The sequence below is a fragment of the Ambystoma mexicanum genome, chromosome 4q, assembly GCF_040938575.1.
Source record: "Ambystoma mexicanum isolate Mex_15411 chromosome 4q, UKY_AmexF1_1, whole genome shotgun sequence".
NCBI lineage: Eukaryota > Metazoa > Chordata > Amphibia > Caudata > Ambystomatidae > Ambystoma > Ambystoma mexicanum.
This window is the reverse complement of record NC_090928.1, coordinates 296,739,518-296,757,872: the sequence shown is the minus strand read 5'-3', so window position 1 is coordinate 296,757,872 and position 18,355 is coordinate 296,739,518. Positions and strand designations below refer to the sequence as shown.

The 18,355-nt window shown below is 47.6% G+C and overlaps 1 protein-coding gene and 1 long non-coding RNA gene across 2 annotated transcripts in view; one reads left to right on the top strand and one right to left on the bottom strand.

The window, feature by feature from the left end:
• NT5DC1 (5'-nucleotidase domain containing 1) overlaps positions 1–18,355 on the bottom strand; it is a 1,710,051-nt gene that overhangs the window by 1,614,030 nt on the left and 77,666 nt on the right. The window contains exon 3 of the mRNA XM_069607866.1: positions 11,155–11,226. Coding sequence (XP_069463967.1) covers positions 11,155–11,226 — 72 coding nt within the window. The remainder of the gene's footprint in view (positions 1–11,154; positions 11,227–18,355) is intronic.
• The window catches only part of LOC138467679 (uncharacterized), a 151,973-nt gene that overhangs the window by 90,093 nt on the left and 43,525 nt on the right, over positions 1–18,355 (top strand). The window lies entirely within an intron of this gene.

Genomic DNA, 18,355 nt, shown 5'->3' with positions numbered 1-18,355 from the left:
TCTGGGGAGGTCCGACAAAACAGTGAATTGTTGGAGAACTTGGTGAGAGTCTCCCATTACTTGGAACTACAAGCTGAAGATTTAGACAACTGATCAAGAAGAGCTAACATTCGCATCAAAGGCTTAAGTGAATCGGTTACAGACGCAGATTTGAAGACTACGGTTCAACAATGTTTTGCCAGTTTGTTGATGGAAATACAGCCCGAGGATGTAGGGATTGATCGGATTCACTGGGTGGGCCCGAAAAGGAGAGAGACAGGGGATAGACCCAGGGATCTGGTGGCTGCTGTGACGAATTATGCTGTGAAAGAGAGCATTCTATGGGCAGCACAAGCAGCTGGAGAAGTAGCGATCAATGGTGTGCAGATTCAACTGTATCAGGACTTGGCGTTGGCAACGCTCCAGAAGCGGAGAGACATGGGTCAAGTAACAAGGATTTTGAGAGCAAAACAGATTTTGTATAAGTGGACCTTTCCTTTTGGATTGTTATTTACTCTAGAAGGTACGCAACATCGCATAACTACATGTGCCGAGGGCCTGGCGCTGCTACATGCAGAAGACGAAGAGAGGCATGAAGAGAGCCGTGTAGGGTTTTTTGCACAACAAGGAATGCAGCGATGGGATTGGTCGCTGGTAAAAGGGAAGAGGGGGGTCATGGTATCTAGGTAAAAGGCCCTCGAGAGATGGGGCTGAGAGGAGGGCTGGAAGGGAGTGGCACTGGCACCTCCTAAAGGGATGGTATTTATCATTCTGAGGAGGGGGGACCGTAGCGACTATAAGTGATTATAATAATTGGCCGATATAACGGTTGGTCAGGGAGGAGGGCCGGGGGGTGGCGGTGAGTCTTGGGACTCAAGAGAGGTGGTAGGAAACTTCCCACTGGGAATGTCCCCAGGATTTATATCGGGCCTTAGCTTGGGGTGTTTGTCCTGAGGTTATCATAGGATCATGGGACTGGGGGGGGGGGGGTTAAGCATGCCGGTGCCATACTTCCCAGACCCCCATACTACAGGCTCTGCTCGCGGGAACCGTTTCACCCGCCAGGTTTTTCCTGGCAGGTGTAACGGCACCCGCAAGCAGAGCATGTCGGATGCATCGGCACAACTCTGAATGTGCGGTGCATCAGACATCCCCATCCCCATTCAGCCCTATGGGGCAGAATGGGGATGGGGAGGCCCTTGATTCCGGCACCCGAAAATGGGCAATTACCGGGTCCGCTTAACTCGGCATGACCCGGTTCTTGCCCATTCACGTGTGCCGGAAAAATGCAACTTCGTAGTCAACCCCATGATCATTTTAATAGGTTTATACCCTATGACTTCTAGAAGGTAAGGCCTTTAGGAAGGCATAAGTAGGAGCTTACACACACCCTCGACTATCCATCCTACTTGAGAGTGAGTGATCTGCTCTCCACTGTTTCCTCCCCCGATTGCTTGTAGATCCCTTGGTACCACTGCCGGCCGTCACCTGCTAGCTCCCTGCTCTCGTCTCCCTGCTTCCCTCACAATGTACTCCCCCCCCCCCCCGATGACTGCAAAGCGCTCTGTTGCATCCCAAAGCTATGTCTGCGCGCAATACAGACCCTACAAATAATGAACTGTTTCAGGAATCAAGTCAGGAAAGGCCCAAAGCTCTTTTACCTCAACTGTATATGACGTTCAGTTGATAAGAACTTTCCAGATAAGAGTGCTGGATAACACAACCTTTGCTGTACTAGGCTTATTTGTTTACGATTATCACAGAGGCCACCGTGGGAAGTGCTGATGTTGGAAGCCTGAGCGCGTAGCTCCTCCATTACCGTGTTCAAAGGGGATCAGAGCCCCCCCTTAAATACCCCTCCTGGGTGAACGCACCAGAGCCCTCAGTGTGTGAACACCCAGGGCAGATCGCCAGAAAGGTGGGTGCGAATAGGCCCGACACAGAGCAAGTTATCCGTGGGAGAAGTTCTTCCGAGCAAAGGTGGACGAGGTGCCTGCCTCGCTGGTCCAGCCCGCTGCGGCATTCCATGACCTGAGCCCACGGGGCCACCTGGGAATTGGGGCTCGGGGCTGACCGGCGGTGAGGGCAACCGCTCCCGTGAGAGAGGCTGGGCCCTCCCCCCGCGAAGTGGCTAGGAGAGAAGAGAGGAGGCTGCTGTGGCTGCCGAAACGCAGCAGCGTGGAGCAAAGCGGAGTTGGAGGAGGAGGAGTGGGCCAACATGCGGGAAGCGCTGAGGTCGGTCAATAGACAGGGAGGTGCCTAACCGCTACTAAATTGCCAACATACCAGTGAAAGGCCATCTTAGTATGATATCCGGGTTCCCTTTGGCACTGAAGTCATCCCTTTGAGGCAAAAGTAAACCAAAGTGAAAAGCACCAGGAGGGGGCCCATAGACCCCAGAGGGACCCATGCCTGGGGTGCCCTGCCTCCGGCCTTGCGGGTGATGTGTGCAACGGCGTCTGTCAGCGGAGCAGGCCCAATTGTGGTGGGGCACCATGGGGACACCAGAGAAGGCAAAAGTGGGCGGAGGAAACAATTGGGGAACAGGAGATTGCGGGAGGTGTGGGCCTCCTTATCAGGGGCGTGTGCCCGCCTCCCGACACCCCATTTTGCAGCCCCTGTGCCATAAGGACTATAGCAGGACACCTCACCCACAAGTCCTGTGCTATAGGGACTGTGATCTGGTGCAGAGGTGAGAACGGAGCCCCTGGAGAAGGGCCAAAGAGACGGAAATTGCTGGCTCCCCCTCCCACACGTGTAGGGGCTGGGCGAGGCGTACTCATAGAGAGGAGTGAGAGGAGGAGAGTGAGGCAGAGTGTGGTTGGACCCAGTGTGGTAGTAGACCCCCAAGTCTAACTTCTGAACGTGAGCAGCCCCCCGGTTGGCAGAACGTGAGGCCGCAGGAGACCCTCCCTGGAACATATCTGAAAGTGGGCTAGCCCATAGCGGAGGGGGTAAACCACGCCAGCCAGTGAGGGACGCCGTATGAACATGAGAACTAAGCTAGACAGCTTTGAGTACACACGGGGTGAGACCCGGGTGAAGACGGGCCCCAAACCACCATGATGGCGGCTGGGGAGGATTCTTCAGCCACAAAAAAAGACGTTGCTGCACTGATGGAGGAGATCAGAAGCATGCAGGCCGACATTGGGGGAAGGGCCAACAGAATAACCCAAAGGATTGTCAAGATGGAAGATAGACTGCAAGAGGTGGAACACAACCAGTCTTCTGCGCCATGGAGATGCAAATGGACATCAGAAAGGAGGGAGAGATCACATTAAAGATGGATGACATCAAGAAGCCCGATAAGCATAAGATCCTTTAGAGGGTGGTAAAGAAGGGCCCCGTGATGTATGACAACTCCAGAGTAATGATCTTCCAGGATCCGTCCTCACTAACACTCGCAAGGAGACGTCTGTGCTCACCCCTAACGAAGTGGATGAATGAGAAGGGGGTTCGATATTGGTGGGGTTTCGCGTTTGCCATAACCTTCTGAGTGGATGGGACTAAATATAAACTGTCCACCGAGGATGAAATACAGAGAGCAATGAGCGACCTAGTGGGCAAGGCTGTGGGCTCAGAGGGACCCAAGCAGCGGGAGGGGAAAGGGGGCTGGACAGTGGCTCATTTAAGATCCCAAGAGACCGTGATTGCCAGGGTCTTGGAAATTCAGGAAGGTGAAAACATCTTCTGCGGTTGACACTTGACAGTGGAGGAAGTTGTATATTTTTTCAATAAGTGGTACGCTGGGGTTGTGGGGTGATGCGGCCTACCCGGGGGGTCATGTGGGGTTTCACTGGTCGGAAAGGTGTCGAGAGTATCTGCCTGACATGGAGTGAACTGTGCACCGGAGGGGACTGGGGACGAGTGGGTCAAGGGGTGTTAAATGGAGGGTGGGGGCTCTAAGAGGACGTGTTGTTATTGTGTTGGGACCCGTGTGATGGGGTCCGGTTGGTGGTTCGGTCTCACCCTAGTGATGTTAACTGGGGAGGGCCGAGCGCTATTCTGGGTTTGGGGAAGGCAGGGAGGAGGGGGGACGATAGGGGGAAGGGGGTGTCGGGAACCTGGTACCGTTGACCTCGCTTGGTTCCGTTTTATCTTCCTGTGACATAGTTTGTTGTGGAACGTTATGACTAGCATGGTGGCAAGAGCAAAGGGTTCGTACAGGGATAACATGATGGCGAATAGAAGTAAGGGGGCCCAAGAGAGCCAGCTGAGGATTGGAACTCTTAATGTTAAGGGCCTGAACTCACTGACTAAAAGATCCCTGATAGCGAGGGAATTTCGCAGATTAGAGCTGAATGTGATGTTTCTCCAGGAGACCAAAATCTGCAAGGGAGAGGAAAGAGGAATCCCTGGTGGTTCGCTGGGCCAGGTATACTGGGGGTCAGACCCAGGAAGAAAAGCGGGGGTGGGTATCCTATTTAACACAGCACTTAAGTTGGAGGTATCTAAGGTGTGGTCGGATGTGAAGGGGAGGGCCTTTCTGGTCTCAGGAACCATCAGAAAGGTGCGATTAACATTTGCCACAATTTATGCTCTCAACCAGGGGCAACTGAGATTTTTGAAGAACATTCTCCCGAAAGTAATGGTGGAGAGCTCGGGATATCTCATTATTGGAAGTGAGTTTAATATATGGGTGGATGTGAACCTGGATAGGCAAGGGCTGCAAGACAGTGAGCAAGTAGAGAGAAGGGCAGGTTACAGGGAGATTCAGGAGACACTCCAACTGTATGGACTGAGGGACATGTGGTGCCACTTTCACCCACAAGAGAGGGGCTACACCTTCTACTTTCCACTCCATGAAACCTTTACCAGGATCGACTATATATACATGCCTCCAGGGATTTGTGGGAGGAAGCATTGAACTCAAGAGATTTGCCCGACATCTTGGTTGGATCACGATATGGTTACATTGGACCTGGGATTGGTGGGCATGAACCAGAGGGGCTCCAAACGGAGATGTAACGAGTCTCTATGGAAGGACCCACTGTTGCGCCAGGAGATGACTAGGGAGATCGAGGAATTATTCGTCACTAATCACACAGGTGAGGTGGACATAAGGACAGTATGGGAGGTCGGGAAGGTGACCTGGAGGGGGCATTGATCAGGGAAGGGGTGTGGAAAAAAGGGAACGGGGCCTAATGGAGAGTAGGCTACGGGACGGGATAAACCACCTGGACAAATGAGCACAGGCAAGGGGGAGGGGAGGGAGGCGAGTATTAAGGAAGCTAGCGGGAAAAGGGAAGAACTTCGGCTTCTTGAGGAGGGCAAGATAATACACAATCTGAAATTCCTCAAGCAGAAGTTTATGAGAAATGGGATAAGGCAGATATGCTTCTGGCTGTCAGATTAAGAGGACAGAGGGCGGAAAGGTGGGTGGCGGAGATTGAGGGGGAGGGCGAACTACTGGAAACATCCACTGATGGGATCCAGGAGGCATTTGCCTCCTTCTATGAGACCTTATATAAATCAGGGCATAATCGGGACGAGAGAGGGATTGCAGAGTACAGGGGAGATATCCCCCTGCCCAGACTGAAGGACGAGGAATCGGCCGCATTGACAACTCCCATAACAGCGGACGAATTTCGGAAGGTGGTCGGGAGACTGCCCAGGGCGAAAGCCCTGGGGGAGGAAGGGTTTACCGCAGGATTTTATAAGACCTTCATACATGAATTGGATCAATTTATGACTGAAATGTTCAACAAGGAAATGAAGACGGAGAAGGCTCCTGAGTCTTTCTCCAGGACTTTCATTTTGGTGATTCCTAAAGAGGGGAGGGATCGCAACAAATGTGGTGCATCTCCCTGCTCAATATTGACGTTAAGATATACACCCGGGTGCTGGCAGCGAGGCAGGAGGACTACATGCCGCACTTAATCCATCTGGACCAGGTGGAGTTTATCAAGGGCAGGCAGGGGGCGCATACAATCAGGAAAACTCTACACTTGATGCATGATGCTAGGGAGGGAGGGGGAGAACCCCTCCCTTCTCTCAGTTGACACTGAAAAGGCCTTTGACAGAGTGAAATGGGAGTTCCTCAAGCCAGGTCTTGTCAAATTTGGTATTGGGGGAAGACTTCCTACGTGGGATCATGGCATTGTATACTTCCCCTAGAGCCTGTTGTAGTCAATGGGGGTTTTCCCCACTGGTTTGGGTTGGGGAGGGGGACTAGACAGGGATGTCCTCTCTCTCCCTCGTTGTTTGCACTCTCCCCATAACCCCTTGCACAGAGGATTAGATAGGACAACATGGTAGAGGGATTTAGCGTAGGAGGGGTGGAGTACAAAGTCACCCTCTACGCAGATGACATGTTGCTGCACATAGTAAACCCCATGACGTCTGTACCTGCGGTGGTTCAACAGATAGAGCAATACGGCATCCTGGCCGGACTTAAGATTAATACGTCGAAATCAATCCTTTTACCACTGGACAGGGGTAGAGACGGTGAAACTGAAAGGTTTGCCCCCCTGGAGATGAAGGTCAGTTGGGGGGCGGTGAGATATTTGGGTATCAACAGCACTCAAGATGTGGGGGGACTTTTCGAGGCCAACTTCCCCCCTCTGATGTCCACGATCAAGTTGGACTTGTTGAAGTGGAGTAAGCTCACAGTATCATGGTTGGGCAGACTCAATGCAAAGAAAATAGTCGTCCTCCCGAGGCTCCTATACTTATTTCAAATGCTCCCGATCCACATCCCAAATTCCTTCTTTCAGGAGGTGAAGCGTTCCCTACTGAGATTTCTCTGGCAGGGGAAGAAGGCCCGGATAGCATGGGAGGTCCTGGTGCTGCCCAAGGAAAAAGGGGGGTTGGTCTGCCGGACGTGAAACTGTACTATGAGGCTGCCCAACTTCAGGTTTTGATACCACACTTTAGGGCCCAAGGGGATCTCCAATCGATCACGCTGGACAACCAACACCTTCAACCAGCTATGGTGGGAGAATGGTTATAGGTACCAAAAGATAGAATCCCCTGTAGAATCAGGGAACATCCAATACTGCGGACCACCTGGGAGATTTGGAGCAAAGGTGCGGAAATGAAGGGAGTTACAACTTGGCCCTCCCAGCTGGGACACCTGTGGGTCCTGGGAGTCAGAGATGCGATTCCGAATCCAGAGAGATTTCAAGTTTGGTCTGAAGCCGGGCTTGAAAGAATAGGCCAGCTGTGGAGGGGGGACGGGTTCATAGATATTCTGGAACTTGAGGAGGCCCTGGATATAGGGAAATTGTCTTCCTGTATTTACAACTAAAGGGGGCACTTACCGAGAGGGCATGGAGTGAACAAATACGGCAGGATCTCACTCCCTTTGGAAAACCTTTGGATACTAGGGTGGAGATGAAGGGTCTGATCTCCACTATGTATGGATCCCTTGTGGAACCACAGGGGGGGTCCATGGAGAAACTGAGGGCGAAGTGGGAACGGGACCTGAAACAGGAGATAGACCCCGTCCTGTGGGCGAGCCTCTGTGCGGGAGCCTCGCAGACACCTATCTCGAGCCAATACAAACAGCACAGCATTAAGCTCCTACATAGGTGGCAATACAACCCGGTCAGACTCTCTAAAATGTATCAGGACGTCAGTCCGCTTTGCTGGCGGGGGTGTGGATGGAAGGCCGATTATTGGCATATGTGGTGGGGTTGCCCAAGGGTGCATTTCCATTGGGATGAGGTCCTGGGGTGGATTTAGGAGGTAGAGGGGATCAACAGGGGTACATCTCCCCTATTAGTCTTGTTTGGGATGGAGCGGCAGGAGGGGGACTTCTGTAGACTGCCTAGGATGGCTTTGGGCTTATTGTTAGCAGCAAGAATAAAAAGGAGTGGGTTAATGTTGCAAGGAACCTATACGTGATGGAGCGGAGAACAGCGGGTTTGCATGGCCGGGAGGGCACGATGGAGGCGGAATGGGGGGCTTTGCTGATAAATTACCCGAGAGTGGAGGCGTGTCGGGGGGATGGGGAAGGGACAGTATGAGAGAAGGGATTTTGGTATTAGCAGGGTACCAGCAGGTGAGAGAGGCCGGCATGCGGACTGGGAGGTGGTGACGGAGGCTGTCAGAATAGTGGCCCGGTGCTAAGTAAGAGTGTCTTGAGTAGACACAGGGGAAGAAGGGTTTGTATGTAGGAGGTTCGGGGGAGAGGGTATCAGGCAGAGGGGTGTTGGAGGGGGAGGTTAGAGGAGTTGTTTATTGTTGACTCTTAGGAGAGAGAGGCAAGGGGCTTGTGCTCTTCTATTATATGCTGAAGATGATGCGATTATATGCCTCTCAAAGTTATATTGTTACTTGTAATAAAACATTTAATAAAGCCTAATTTGAAGAAAAAAAAACACAATCACTATAAATCTGACTGAAATGTAATGTAATACCTGTAGGATGATGATTGTGTGTTTGTATGGCAGCTCTCGAAACTGTAAGGAAGGCAGGTTATCAAAGTAAGACAGACACAAGTGACAACAGTTCAAGGGTGTTTATTGAATTTTATCAAGGGTGTGATAAACGCTGTTCTAAACTTAAATCAAAAAATGGGAGCAAGCTACAGCCATCAAATAATAAAGAAGGCAGTTCTAGTGGAGTCTCGTCAAAATAAATTGGCCTATACTAAAAAACCTATTGGCAATCCTTACTGCTAATTTACAAATAGTGTATCCTAGTTTCACCCTCCATTTGATGGGCCGCCAACTGGGCTATGACAGCTGCTAGGTCGGCCATTTCTTCCGGTGGGGTAAGGGTTCCTTCTGTGGGCTTTTCTGAATCAGAAAAAAACCAGGTCTCGACTCCCTCGGATAATGTTTTGAAGTCGTCTGATTCTTCTGGGTCTGATGCTGCCAAAGGGATTTACTTCGGTAGGTAGGTCTCTAACACTGATGGCCCCGCAACGGATGGCAATTGGGTACCAAAAAGAAATGTTTAGGGGCGTGGGGGGGGGGGTTTAAGGTACTAGATCTAATAAAGGTAAAGGCTGGTCGAACTTTTAGTATTATTTAATCCCACTGTTGTATATTATATTGGAAGAGAGGAAGGGTGCCTAATAATACTTGAGTTTTAAAGAACAGATCTTGTTGACCAGTCGGGAAACGTAGTTGAGAGAGCAAAACCTCTTTTAGCGTGGATACACTGTCAGAGTCGAGGAGTTCAATGATTCTATTTTCCCCTTCTGGTGGTCTGACAATTGTCAGCATGGATTTTCAATTAGTATCAATTGAATCATATCCCATTCGCGACACCATATGTAAGGAAGGCATGGCAACAAAGTAAGACAGACACAAGTGACCACAGTTCATGGGAGTTTATTGAACTTTATGAAGGGTGTGATAGATGCCTATCTAAACCTAAATCTAAAGATAGAAGCAAGCTACGACTATCAAATAATAAAGAAGGCAGTCCTTGTTGAGTCTCATCAAAATAAAAGGGCCTGTGCTTAAAAACCTATTGCCAATCCTTACAGCTAATTTACAAATAGTGTGGGGACATTTTCATGAAAAAGAAAGAAGTGTTCACAAAATGATAAGTCAGTATGTTCAGGCCGTTGGCCTCCCTTCCCCATGTTTCCAGCACGGGACAAGGCGGTTCACTCGAGCATAGCACACGCTTGGGCTTCTTTCGGCACAACGACACAGTTCCACAACCAACATCAGGGCCTTCTGTGCCCAAGTCTCTTAAGTTATCCTAGTCTCTTGATTCAGAGGGCCTGATGTACCAAAACAACGAAAAGTTCTGTTACAAATATTCAAGTCAGGCGATTCACTCTTCACCCTGGATCCCCCTCAGCCGGGCTCAGATCCCTTTTCTACCACAATCTTTAGTTTGGCTCTCCCTCTTAGGGGCTCAAATCCTCTTCTCCAATATAGAATATCTTTTCTCTGGTAACTCACGGTTTCTCCGGATCCCCCAAAGCCAGGCTTAGATCCCTTTTACACAATTAGTCTCCCTCAGCCGGGCTCGGACCAATTACAGTTTGTATTAGCTATCAAAGTCTTTCGAATGTGCACAGGTTTGGCTTGACCCGTTGCAGGACCACTTCGATTTCACAGTTCACAATTTTACACTCTCAGTTGGATACCTAAAAGAGACCTTCGAATCAGCACCCATGTGGCGCTGGATCACTCTATATATGGCATCTACCTTGGTTTCAAAAGTTCAGTCACTCCTTGGATATTCAATTATATTCGCATCGCTCGTCACATATGCCTTACACTCTGTTCTTTGAAGATTTCTTCATACAATGTTGCTGCTTGCAACCTTGGTTATAACACAGACCGGTCTGTTATCGGTCTTCCTGACTCAACGGCTTTGCTGACTTTACTGGAGCAGCTTTGTAGTAGGACCCAAAGACAGTACCACAGCAGCAATCGCTCCTCCCCACCTCGGCTATAGATACAGGAGATTCCCGGGTACCTTCGACACACAATGCACCTTTCTTCAGCTTTCATTCCCGGTCTTATGTTTCTCATTCTCGAAGGCTCGTGAAAGTAGCGGTTTTCTTCCTCTGAAAAGGCCAAGGGCACTTCCCTCCTTGCAACCCTTTCTGGTCTTGCCGTCTTTCTCCTCATATTAAACTGCCATCTCGGAACTGCTGCTTCCTCGTGGATTTTGCCTTGCTCAGAGTGTGCTTTCGTGCTCCGCTTTTATCCATCTGGGGAAGTGTCATGGAAGTCAGGTGTGTGTAATTATCAGTAATTGCCTCACTCTGCCTGGCCCTTGTGTTGGGACATGTCACGTATACGGCTCGGGTGTTAGTCTGTTTTCACTCACAGTGAGCTGTCCATGAAAAAGTGTTCATGTCGGGAAAGGGGTGCGGGGGCTGAGTTCCTAGATATTCTACCTGGTAGGATAGGGAAAAGGTGTTACAAGGAAGGGGATACCGGTCTGGTGTCCAACTTCCACTCCCCGAGGACCTCACATCCAGGTGATCCACCCGCACTGGTCCACCCCCAGGAACTGATCCTAAAGCAATGGCTGTGTCCTGGCCACCTGAATGACAGATCCCCGGGGACTGGCGGGTGAGACACATTCAGGGTTCTCAAAAAACCCACAAATAAACATTCACTAGGCATAGTCTTGGGTTTCTGTAAAACAGATTAAGCAACTGAATTCGGACAGATGAAAGCATTTAGTGACAAGCATGGTTTCTTGAGCTTCCTAAATTATGTGCATTCATGCCAGTAGGAAAAGACGTACCTGAGAACTGCACCATCGCCTGCAAGTTTAAGGAGGTTTCCTTCCTCCAAATCCAACACCAAACCTTTTGAGCTGAAATAAGAAAAGGAGAACAAAGTTACTTACTTGCAGGAGTCATAGTGCAAGGGCCTTAAATAACCATAAGTAGTGTTGCACAAATTGGTGGTGCAACCTGGGCTTTGAAAGTTTAGCTGCTATCTTAACCCTTACATTTCGTTTATTCCATGTGAAGAATGGAAAAAATGATTTGAAGTGGGATTAGAACCCGGGGCCGCCCGGGCCGGGAGCCTAATAAGTCATGAGACAATATTTGGAGGTAGGCCCAGAAAAGGTCACAAGTAACCAATGAATCTTTTACAGTGTGTTGACAATAGTGCATAGGGAATTGCCTCAGTGATTTGGTTGGGCTTTTTGAGTCACTCCAAAATATACCTGCAATTAAAGGTAGGACATATTATTTTTAAAAGATGTGTTATATATAACATGATTAATCAATAATAAAAAAAGTCTATTAAAAAACAAATATTCATTGGTGGAAATCCGCCCAATTGTTTTTTTTAAAACAGCAAAAAAGTAGGTTGAAAAAAAAATCTCTCCTCTGGAACCCCCTCCCCCTTTCTCTCTGCCTTGAGCCAGATCTCCTCAAGTGCCACAAGCACCTCAAGACTTTCCTCTTCTCCTCCTACCTCCAATGCTAAAACCCACAGTCAGTGTGGTTGATAGCCGGGATCCGTATGTGCCCTTCTGGGTCCTGGCCTTTTTCCAATCACCCGCAGCATCCACCCTCCCCTGGCACTTGCCTTCAGGCACCACTGACCTCTGCTGTCTCCCTTATTGTATTGGCTGGTAGCCCCTCTTCCATCAGGTGGTCACTGCTTGGCACTTACCGGTTGCCTTTGTAACTGACTCTCTGGCACTTCCCCCCTCTGTTGAACCTCTAGCACTTACCCCCTTCCCCTTTCCCTCTCTCTTCACTTGCACGCTCCGAATGTTCATTTGTCTCATCACTATGATAATATTCCTTTGTCTTACTGCTCCCTTCACCTTGCCCCTATTGGCGGTTTAAAACACAATTTCTTGATGTACAAGTGACTTAAAAATGTCCAATAAAATAAATAAATAAAATCCTCTATCACCAGCGATGGCCTTTGGTAACCTGTGGTATCTAAACATGTGCTGTACACATTTTTGGGCCAGAACTGAGGCAGAGGGTACTGTTTTGAGAACCACAAAGGAAGCCATTTTGGTGATCAAATCTACCACTGTCCAGATGACAGTATGTCCTTGAGATGGAGGTAGATCTGTAATAAAATCCATGTAACACTTTGGGCACGGATAATCATGACTTTCAAGGGGGTATCATTTTCACACTGGTTTTCCTTGCTGTGATTTGGCTCTAGCACACACCTCACACTCCTGTACGCAATCCTGTTTGTCTTGCTGCACCGTTTCCCACCACGCACAGCTCTGTAACTTGTAGAGTGTCTTTCATATTCCGAAATGACTGCTCACTTATGGTCATGGCACCATTTTAGCATGGGGAGTTGACTTGCTCTATTCGGAAGCCATAATCGATTGTCATGAAAGAGTAAGGCCTGTGCCTCTTTATGGTTAGGCTAGCTGCCAAAAAAGTCCTCTTTGGGAGTCAGTATAAGCTTGTCTCAATTGTTCCTAATAAGATGGTAAAGGAGTGTTAAACACAGAGATGGTCTTCTCTGGAGGCACAAATGGAACACTGAGAATTTCTTCAGGATCGGGTTTTTGTATTTTGAAATCTAGGTTTAAAAGTAACACAAAAATCGTAGCAGGAAACAAAGCGTCTTTGGTGTTAAGATGGATTTCTAAACACTGACCCGTTGGGCAGAAGTTTAGGAGGCCACCCTAGTTTAGTGGAACAGGGGAACCTTCTGGACAAGCCAGACCATTACGGTAGTTTGGCAGGCGGTCAAGACTAGGGGCCTCATTATGAGGTTGGAGGTAAGGGATTACCGCCACCCGTAAGGGTGCCGGTAATCCCTTACTTCCATATTCCGAGGTCCCTTAGCGGCTCCCGCTATGGGCGCCTGGTTTTACCAGGCGCCCATAGCGGGAGCCGCTAAGGGACCAGGAAGCTAATAACGGGCCCGCTATTAGCAGGCCCGTTATTAGCTCCATCCCCATTCCCATTGACCCCTATGGGGGCTCCAATGGGAATGGGGAATGGTTCTCGGAATGGGCACTTACCGGGTCCTCCAAGGTTGGAATGACCCGGTAAGTCCCTATTTCGAGAACCCGGAATGCGGTAAGGGGGTAGCCATGGTGCTAGTTGCACCATGGCTACCTCCAACCTCGTAATGAGGCCCAAAGTCTCAGGAGGGATGAGAGTGATCGGAAGTACACAATGAGCACACACAGTAAAACTCCACAGAATATGCTTAGACACGTGTATATAAAAATACATATACATTTATTATAGGCCTTAATCATTAAACACAAAAACACCAAAGAAATATCAAACAGTTACCACACACGCCTTTCACTATTTACCATATATACAATTACGTTTCCCTAATGGGGTAAAGGGGAAAACAGACCCGAAACCTGCAACAGAAGGGCAAGTTAACACAAATATAGCATTAGGCAGTTCTTCAGAGTCGATCCCTAACTTAAGCAGTCCAGCCCTGCGAAGTGGGGAGCCTTATGCTCAAAAGTACAGTAGTGCTTTGAAAACGTGTGGTCATGCGTATGAGTGAAAGTGGGTTCTTTTCAGGAGGCTGCAGCAGTTCAGGAAGGGGCTTAAGGTGATGAAGAAGAGTGTCCTACTATTCGAGGAGGGTCTACCCTTGCAGGCAGAGCCACCTTCGAGTTTCGGGAATAGTTAGGGAGTGCAGGCTAGTCCAGTTTAGGTGAGTATCTTTTTAGGGATTCTGATGCGTTAAGAACAATGGCTTGTCAGGGGCCACTGGTAAGTGATGCAAGTACTCCCCGACCCTTGACACAGTCCAGGCGAAACTTTGCCAGTCTAGGCCAGGTCGCTTGTAGGTTCAACCCTAGCTGTTATACGTCGCTCCGGCACTCAGCGGCAGCGGGACAGGGCGATCGTCCGTGGCGGGCCAGTATCCTTTTCTCAGCACTCGATGAAGAAAAGAGGACAGTTTCAGTGCAGCACGTCTCGGGGCACAGGGGGGCAGGCACGCAAGGCTCCTTCAATGACTGTCACCACAGCAGGGCAACACAGGGACTGCAAATGCTTGTGGCGTGACACACTCTCTTACATTGCAACCCTGAGGAGCTAGGACTATGAAACATGGCGGGAGAGAGCCCAGGACCCCAAGCTGGCGATTCCTTTAGTCTCGAGTGTCAACTCCAGACGGCAGTGCTCCTAGGGGATACCCCAGGTTCGAGCTGGTCAGTTCACTGGATGGCCCAGGCACACTTCCTGAAGAGGCTTGATTGGAGGGTTATCAGCAGATGCAGAGAGTAGTTGTTCACACTACTCCATAGGACTGAAGTGCCCTTGCAGGTCTTCAGTGATCGATGCAAAAACAGGGGTCCATTGCAACAACAACGGGCTCAGGGTGCCAAACCTTCCAGCACGTCTCTGACAGTTCCACAGGTCTGCTTTAGCATTTCAGGATACTTGGCTCCTTCTGTAGTTTGGTGTGAACTTCAGGTGATCGACCTGGAATGGATGCAGAGCCCCTTCTCTTATCCAAGATGTGTTTTGCGCTTAAATCTGGTATAACCAATTGAAGATCTGTTCTCTTGCATTCACGGCAGGCGTGGGCCAATCACAGCCCACAGTGGTTCCAGTCATTCAGGCATACCAGACATACTGGCACCAGTTGTGTGAATTGGGACCAGACGGTCTCAATCCTCTTATTGGGCACTTGCACACATGGCATGCAGCAGCCGCAAAAGATGCAGTTTTTGCCAGAGGCTTCATGCCCAAAACTTCCCGGGTCAGCTCGACCTGGGGGAAGGCAAAGGGACAAAATGGCCAAAGGACAGAACAAAAGACTTTGTGGCACAGCCATTTTTAGCACAGACCACAGTCTTGAGCCAAACCTGATATGGTTCATTAAAAAGAAGCAAAAAAACTATAAAAGTAAATGGCTGCCACCAGTTCGTCATAGGCACACTTGTACAATCACCAAAACATCCTTTGAGGGTGTCTAGGGCCATAAAACAAAAGAGCCCCTATGTGCGGTACTGTAAAGTACTTGGCACATAGATAAAAGGTTACCAAGAAATGGCAACATAGTCAAAGACTAAGGGAAACATAGTTTCCCAGTACTGGCACTCTGAAGGACGTGTCAGTTTCCCCATAACAGACGAGCAAAAGCCCAGAGGAGCGTAGCTTAAGGTTGCGTTCCACAGTAAAGGTTAGGTTAGGTTAGCCAAACAAAAGCAAACAGGTTGTGGGGGATCCATAAATGGAGGGAGAATTGCACCTAAGGGAAATCCTTCCTAACAGTTGGTTTAAAGCATTTGCCGTCTTTAGGTATCCAAGATTTCTGTGATCAGTAATTACTGTGATCGTATGTCGGGCGCCCTCCAGGAGAGGTCTCCAATTCAAAAATGCTTCTTGTATAGCTAACAACTCTTTTTAAAAAAACATGTGGTTTTTCTCAGCTGAGGTGAGGGTACGTGAAAAAAAAACAAAAGATGAGGTTTGTGACTGCAGAGATCCTTTTGCACGGGAACAGCTCCTTGTGCATAGTTTGAGGCACCCATTTCCATAGTATAGGCTAGACTAGGGTCAGTATTCCTGGGCCGTTGTTAATAAGGTTTTTAAGAGCATGCAAGCCCTCTGGGCCTCTTTGGCTCACAGATACCGAATTCCTTTTTTGGGGAGTTCAGTGAGGAGAATCAGAAATTTAGAGCAATCCAAATAATACTCCTATTGGATTTTTGGGTGCAGGCCAGTCAACCCCAGCTGATATCTTTTTCGGATCTATCTCTATTCCTTGAGGTGCCAAGATATATCCCAGGTAGGATATCCGAATCTCATTGAAAAAGCATTTTGAAAGTTTGGCCTAAAGGCGGTTATCCCGTAGTATTTTTAAAACTTCTTTTACTTGTAGGATATAACTTGGAGAATATACCAGTATGTCGTGTAGATATACTACCACATAGACGTCCAGAATATCACGGAAGATATCATTAAGAAAATACTGAAAGGCCACCGGGGAAATGCATAGACCAAACGGCATGACAAGGTACTCAAAATGTTCATATCTGGTGCAGATAGCAGTCTTCCACTCATCTCCAGCAGACATGCTAATCACATTATAGTCACCCTTCTAATTAAGCTTGGTATATATCTTACTATTCCTATCACAATTTCTTTTTATATATCTATCCCTCTACACACTGTTTCCCCATCTTGTGTAATGGTTCCTAAGGAGGGATTATTGGATACCTTTGGTCCAGTTTTCTGTATTTTAAATCAATCCTTATGTTTTCTTTCTTTGGTGTTGCTGTCTGTGCTAACGATTCCTTTTATCTCGCCTTTGTTATTGGCATCCCGTTTATCTCTATTTGTTAAATTTGTCTCCTACGTTGATTTGCGTGTGTCAAATGGACATGATAATCCTGGGATTATCATAAACACGTGTAGAGGGATAGATATATAAAAACAAATTGTGACAAGTCTGTGAATATTAACAGGAAATTGTGGCAAGCCTGTGAATGGAACAGGAAAGAGGGATTGATATATAAAAAAAGGAATTAATAGACTGTGAAATTAACAGCAAATGTGAAATTATGTGTAATAATATCAAATTGAAAGTATTGGTGATAATATTGAAAGGGTGCAAGAATGGGTGAAAATGATTGCCAAAGAATCATTGAAAAACATTGGTCTGTGAAAACAGTAGTAAAAGTGCTACAAAAATTCAAAATAAAACAGGTTTGGTGCACACCATTTTAGGGTACTTGTCATCTATTAATAAAGATTAATTTATAACTCCAAATTATCATACTAATCTGAGCAGAATCTACCATTTTTGTTGCTTCAATTTAAAATCATATACTACAAATCGTGAGATAAAATGTATCGCACATACTATTTGACACATAAATGAGAGACATAAAAGTCAATCAATCTACTGATCTAAGCAGCTTGCAGATTCAAATCTTTAAAAAATTCAATTGTACAAATTCTAAGCGAAGAAGTCCCTCCACAGAAGATCATTTGGCACAGTTTGTCAGGGGTTAATTATGAGACCTCTTTTAAAGCTAATTTAAGAAACCAAATTCGTTTTGGTCTAAGAACTTCTCAGTCCGCCATTAAATGGCGTAAAGTTTCAGGTAGACACTTGACCTTGCAAAAACAACAAAATTTGTCTTGTTGCAGGATGATTTTGCGTTTTGCTAGTATTTCCTTAGTAGGCAAAAGGTTAAACCTGAGCCGCAAGAACTCAGATCTAAGGGCAGGCCAAGGTGATTTAATCATGTATGATTCAGCTATACTATGTTTTTGTGCAAGTGGAGATTCCCTTCGAAATCTCGATACCGCAAGCATTTGTCTCTGGTTCTGATCCAGTCTCTTGTGAATAATTTAGTTTTACCTCTTGTAGGATTCACTAAGAGAAGGCCGAGATCTACGTCAGCATCAGCCAACGCATTGACTACCATTTGCTGCCACTTACGTATAAATTCATCATTGGTAGAGAAAATGTATTTGGATAACATACCTATCAGCATGTTTGTTTTAGTTGCCATGATACATTTCCTAAATAAAATTATCATCTGCCAAAGATGACGAGCATGCAATGAAATTAGACCCAATTCATATTGTATCCAAGCAATTGGAATACAATTTGGCAAACCAAGTATACGCTTCCAGTATTTACTCTCGAATTTGGGCCACGTTGTTTCAGAAATAAGGGCTCTAGTTTCAGAGCCATACAATAAAACTGTTGTGACTTTTTGACGTAAGTAAGTGAGTGCAGGACTCATTGAAAACTTGCCGTATTTGGCTTGGAGAATGATGGTTTGTGATATAGTCATATCTAGCTTGTCATTCAGATTAGCCAGGTATGCTTTGTTCATACAATTAGAAACAATTACACCCAAATAAGTATATTGATGGACACGTTCAAGATATATGCCCTGGACAACCCATCTAAATGACTTGACTCAGTTCTTTGGGCCTCATTACAACCCTGGCGTTGGACCATGGTGCTATTAGCACCATGGTCCATGCCGGATTCCG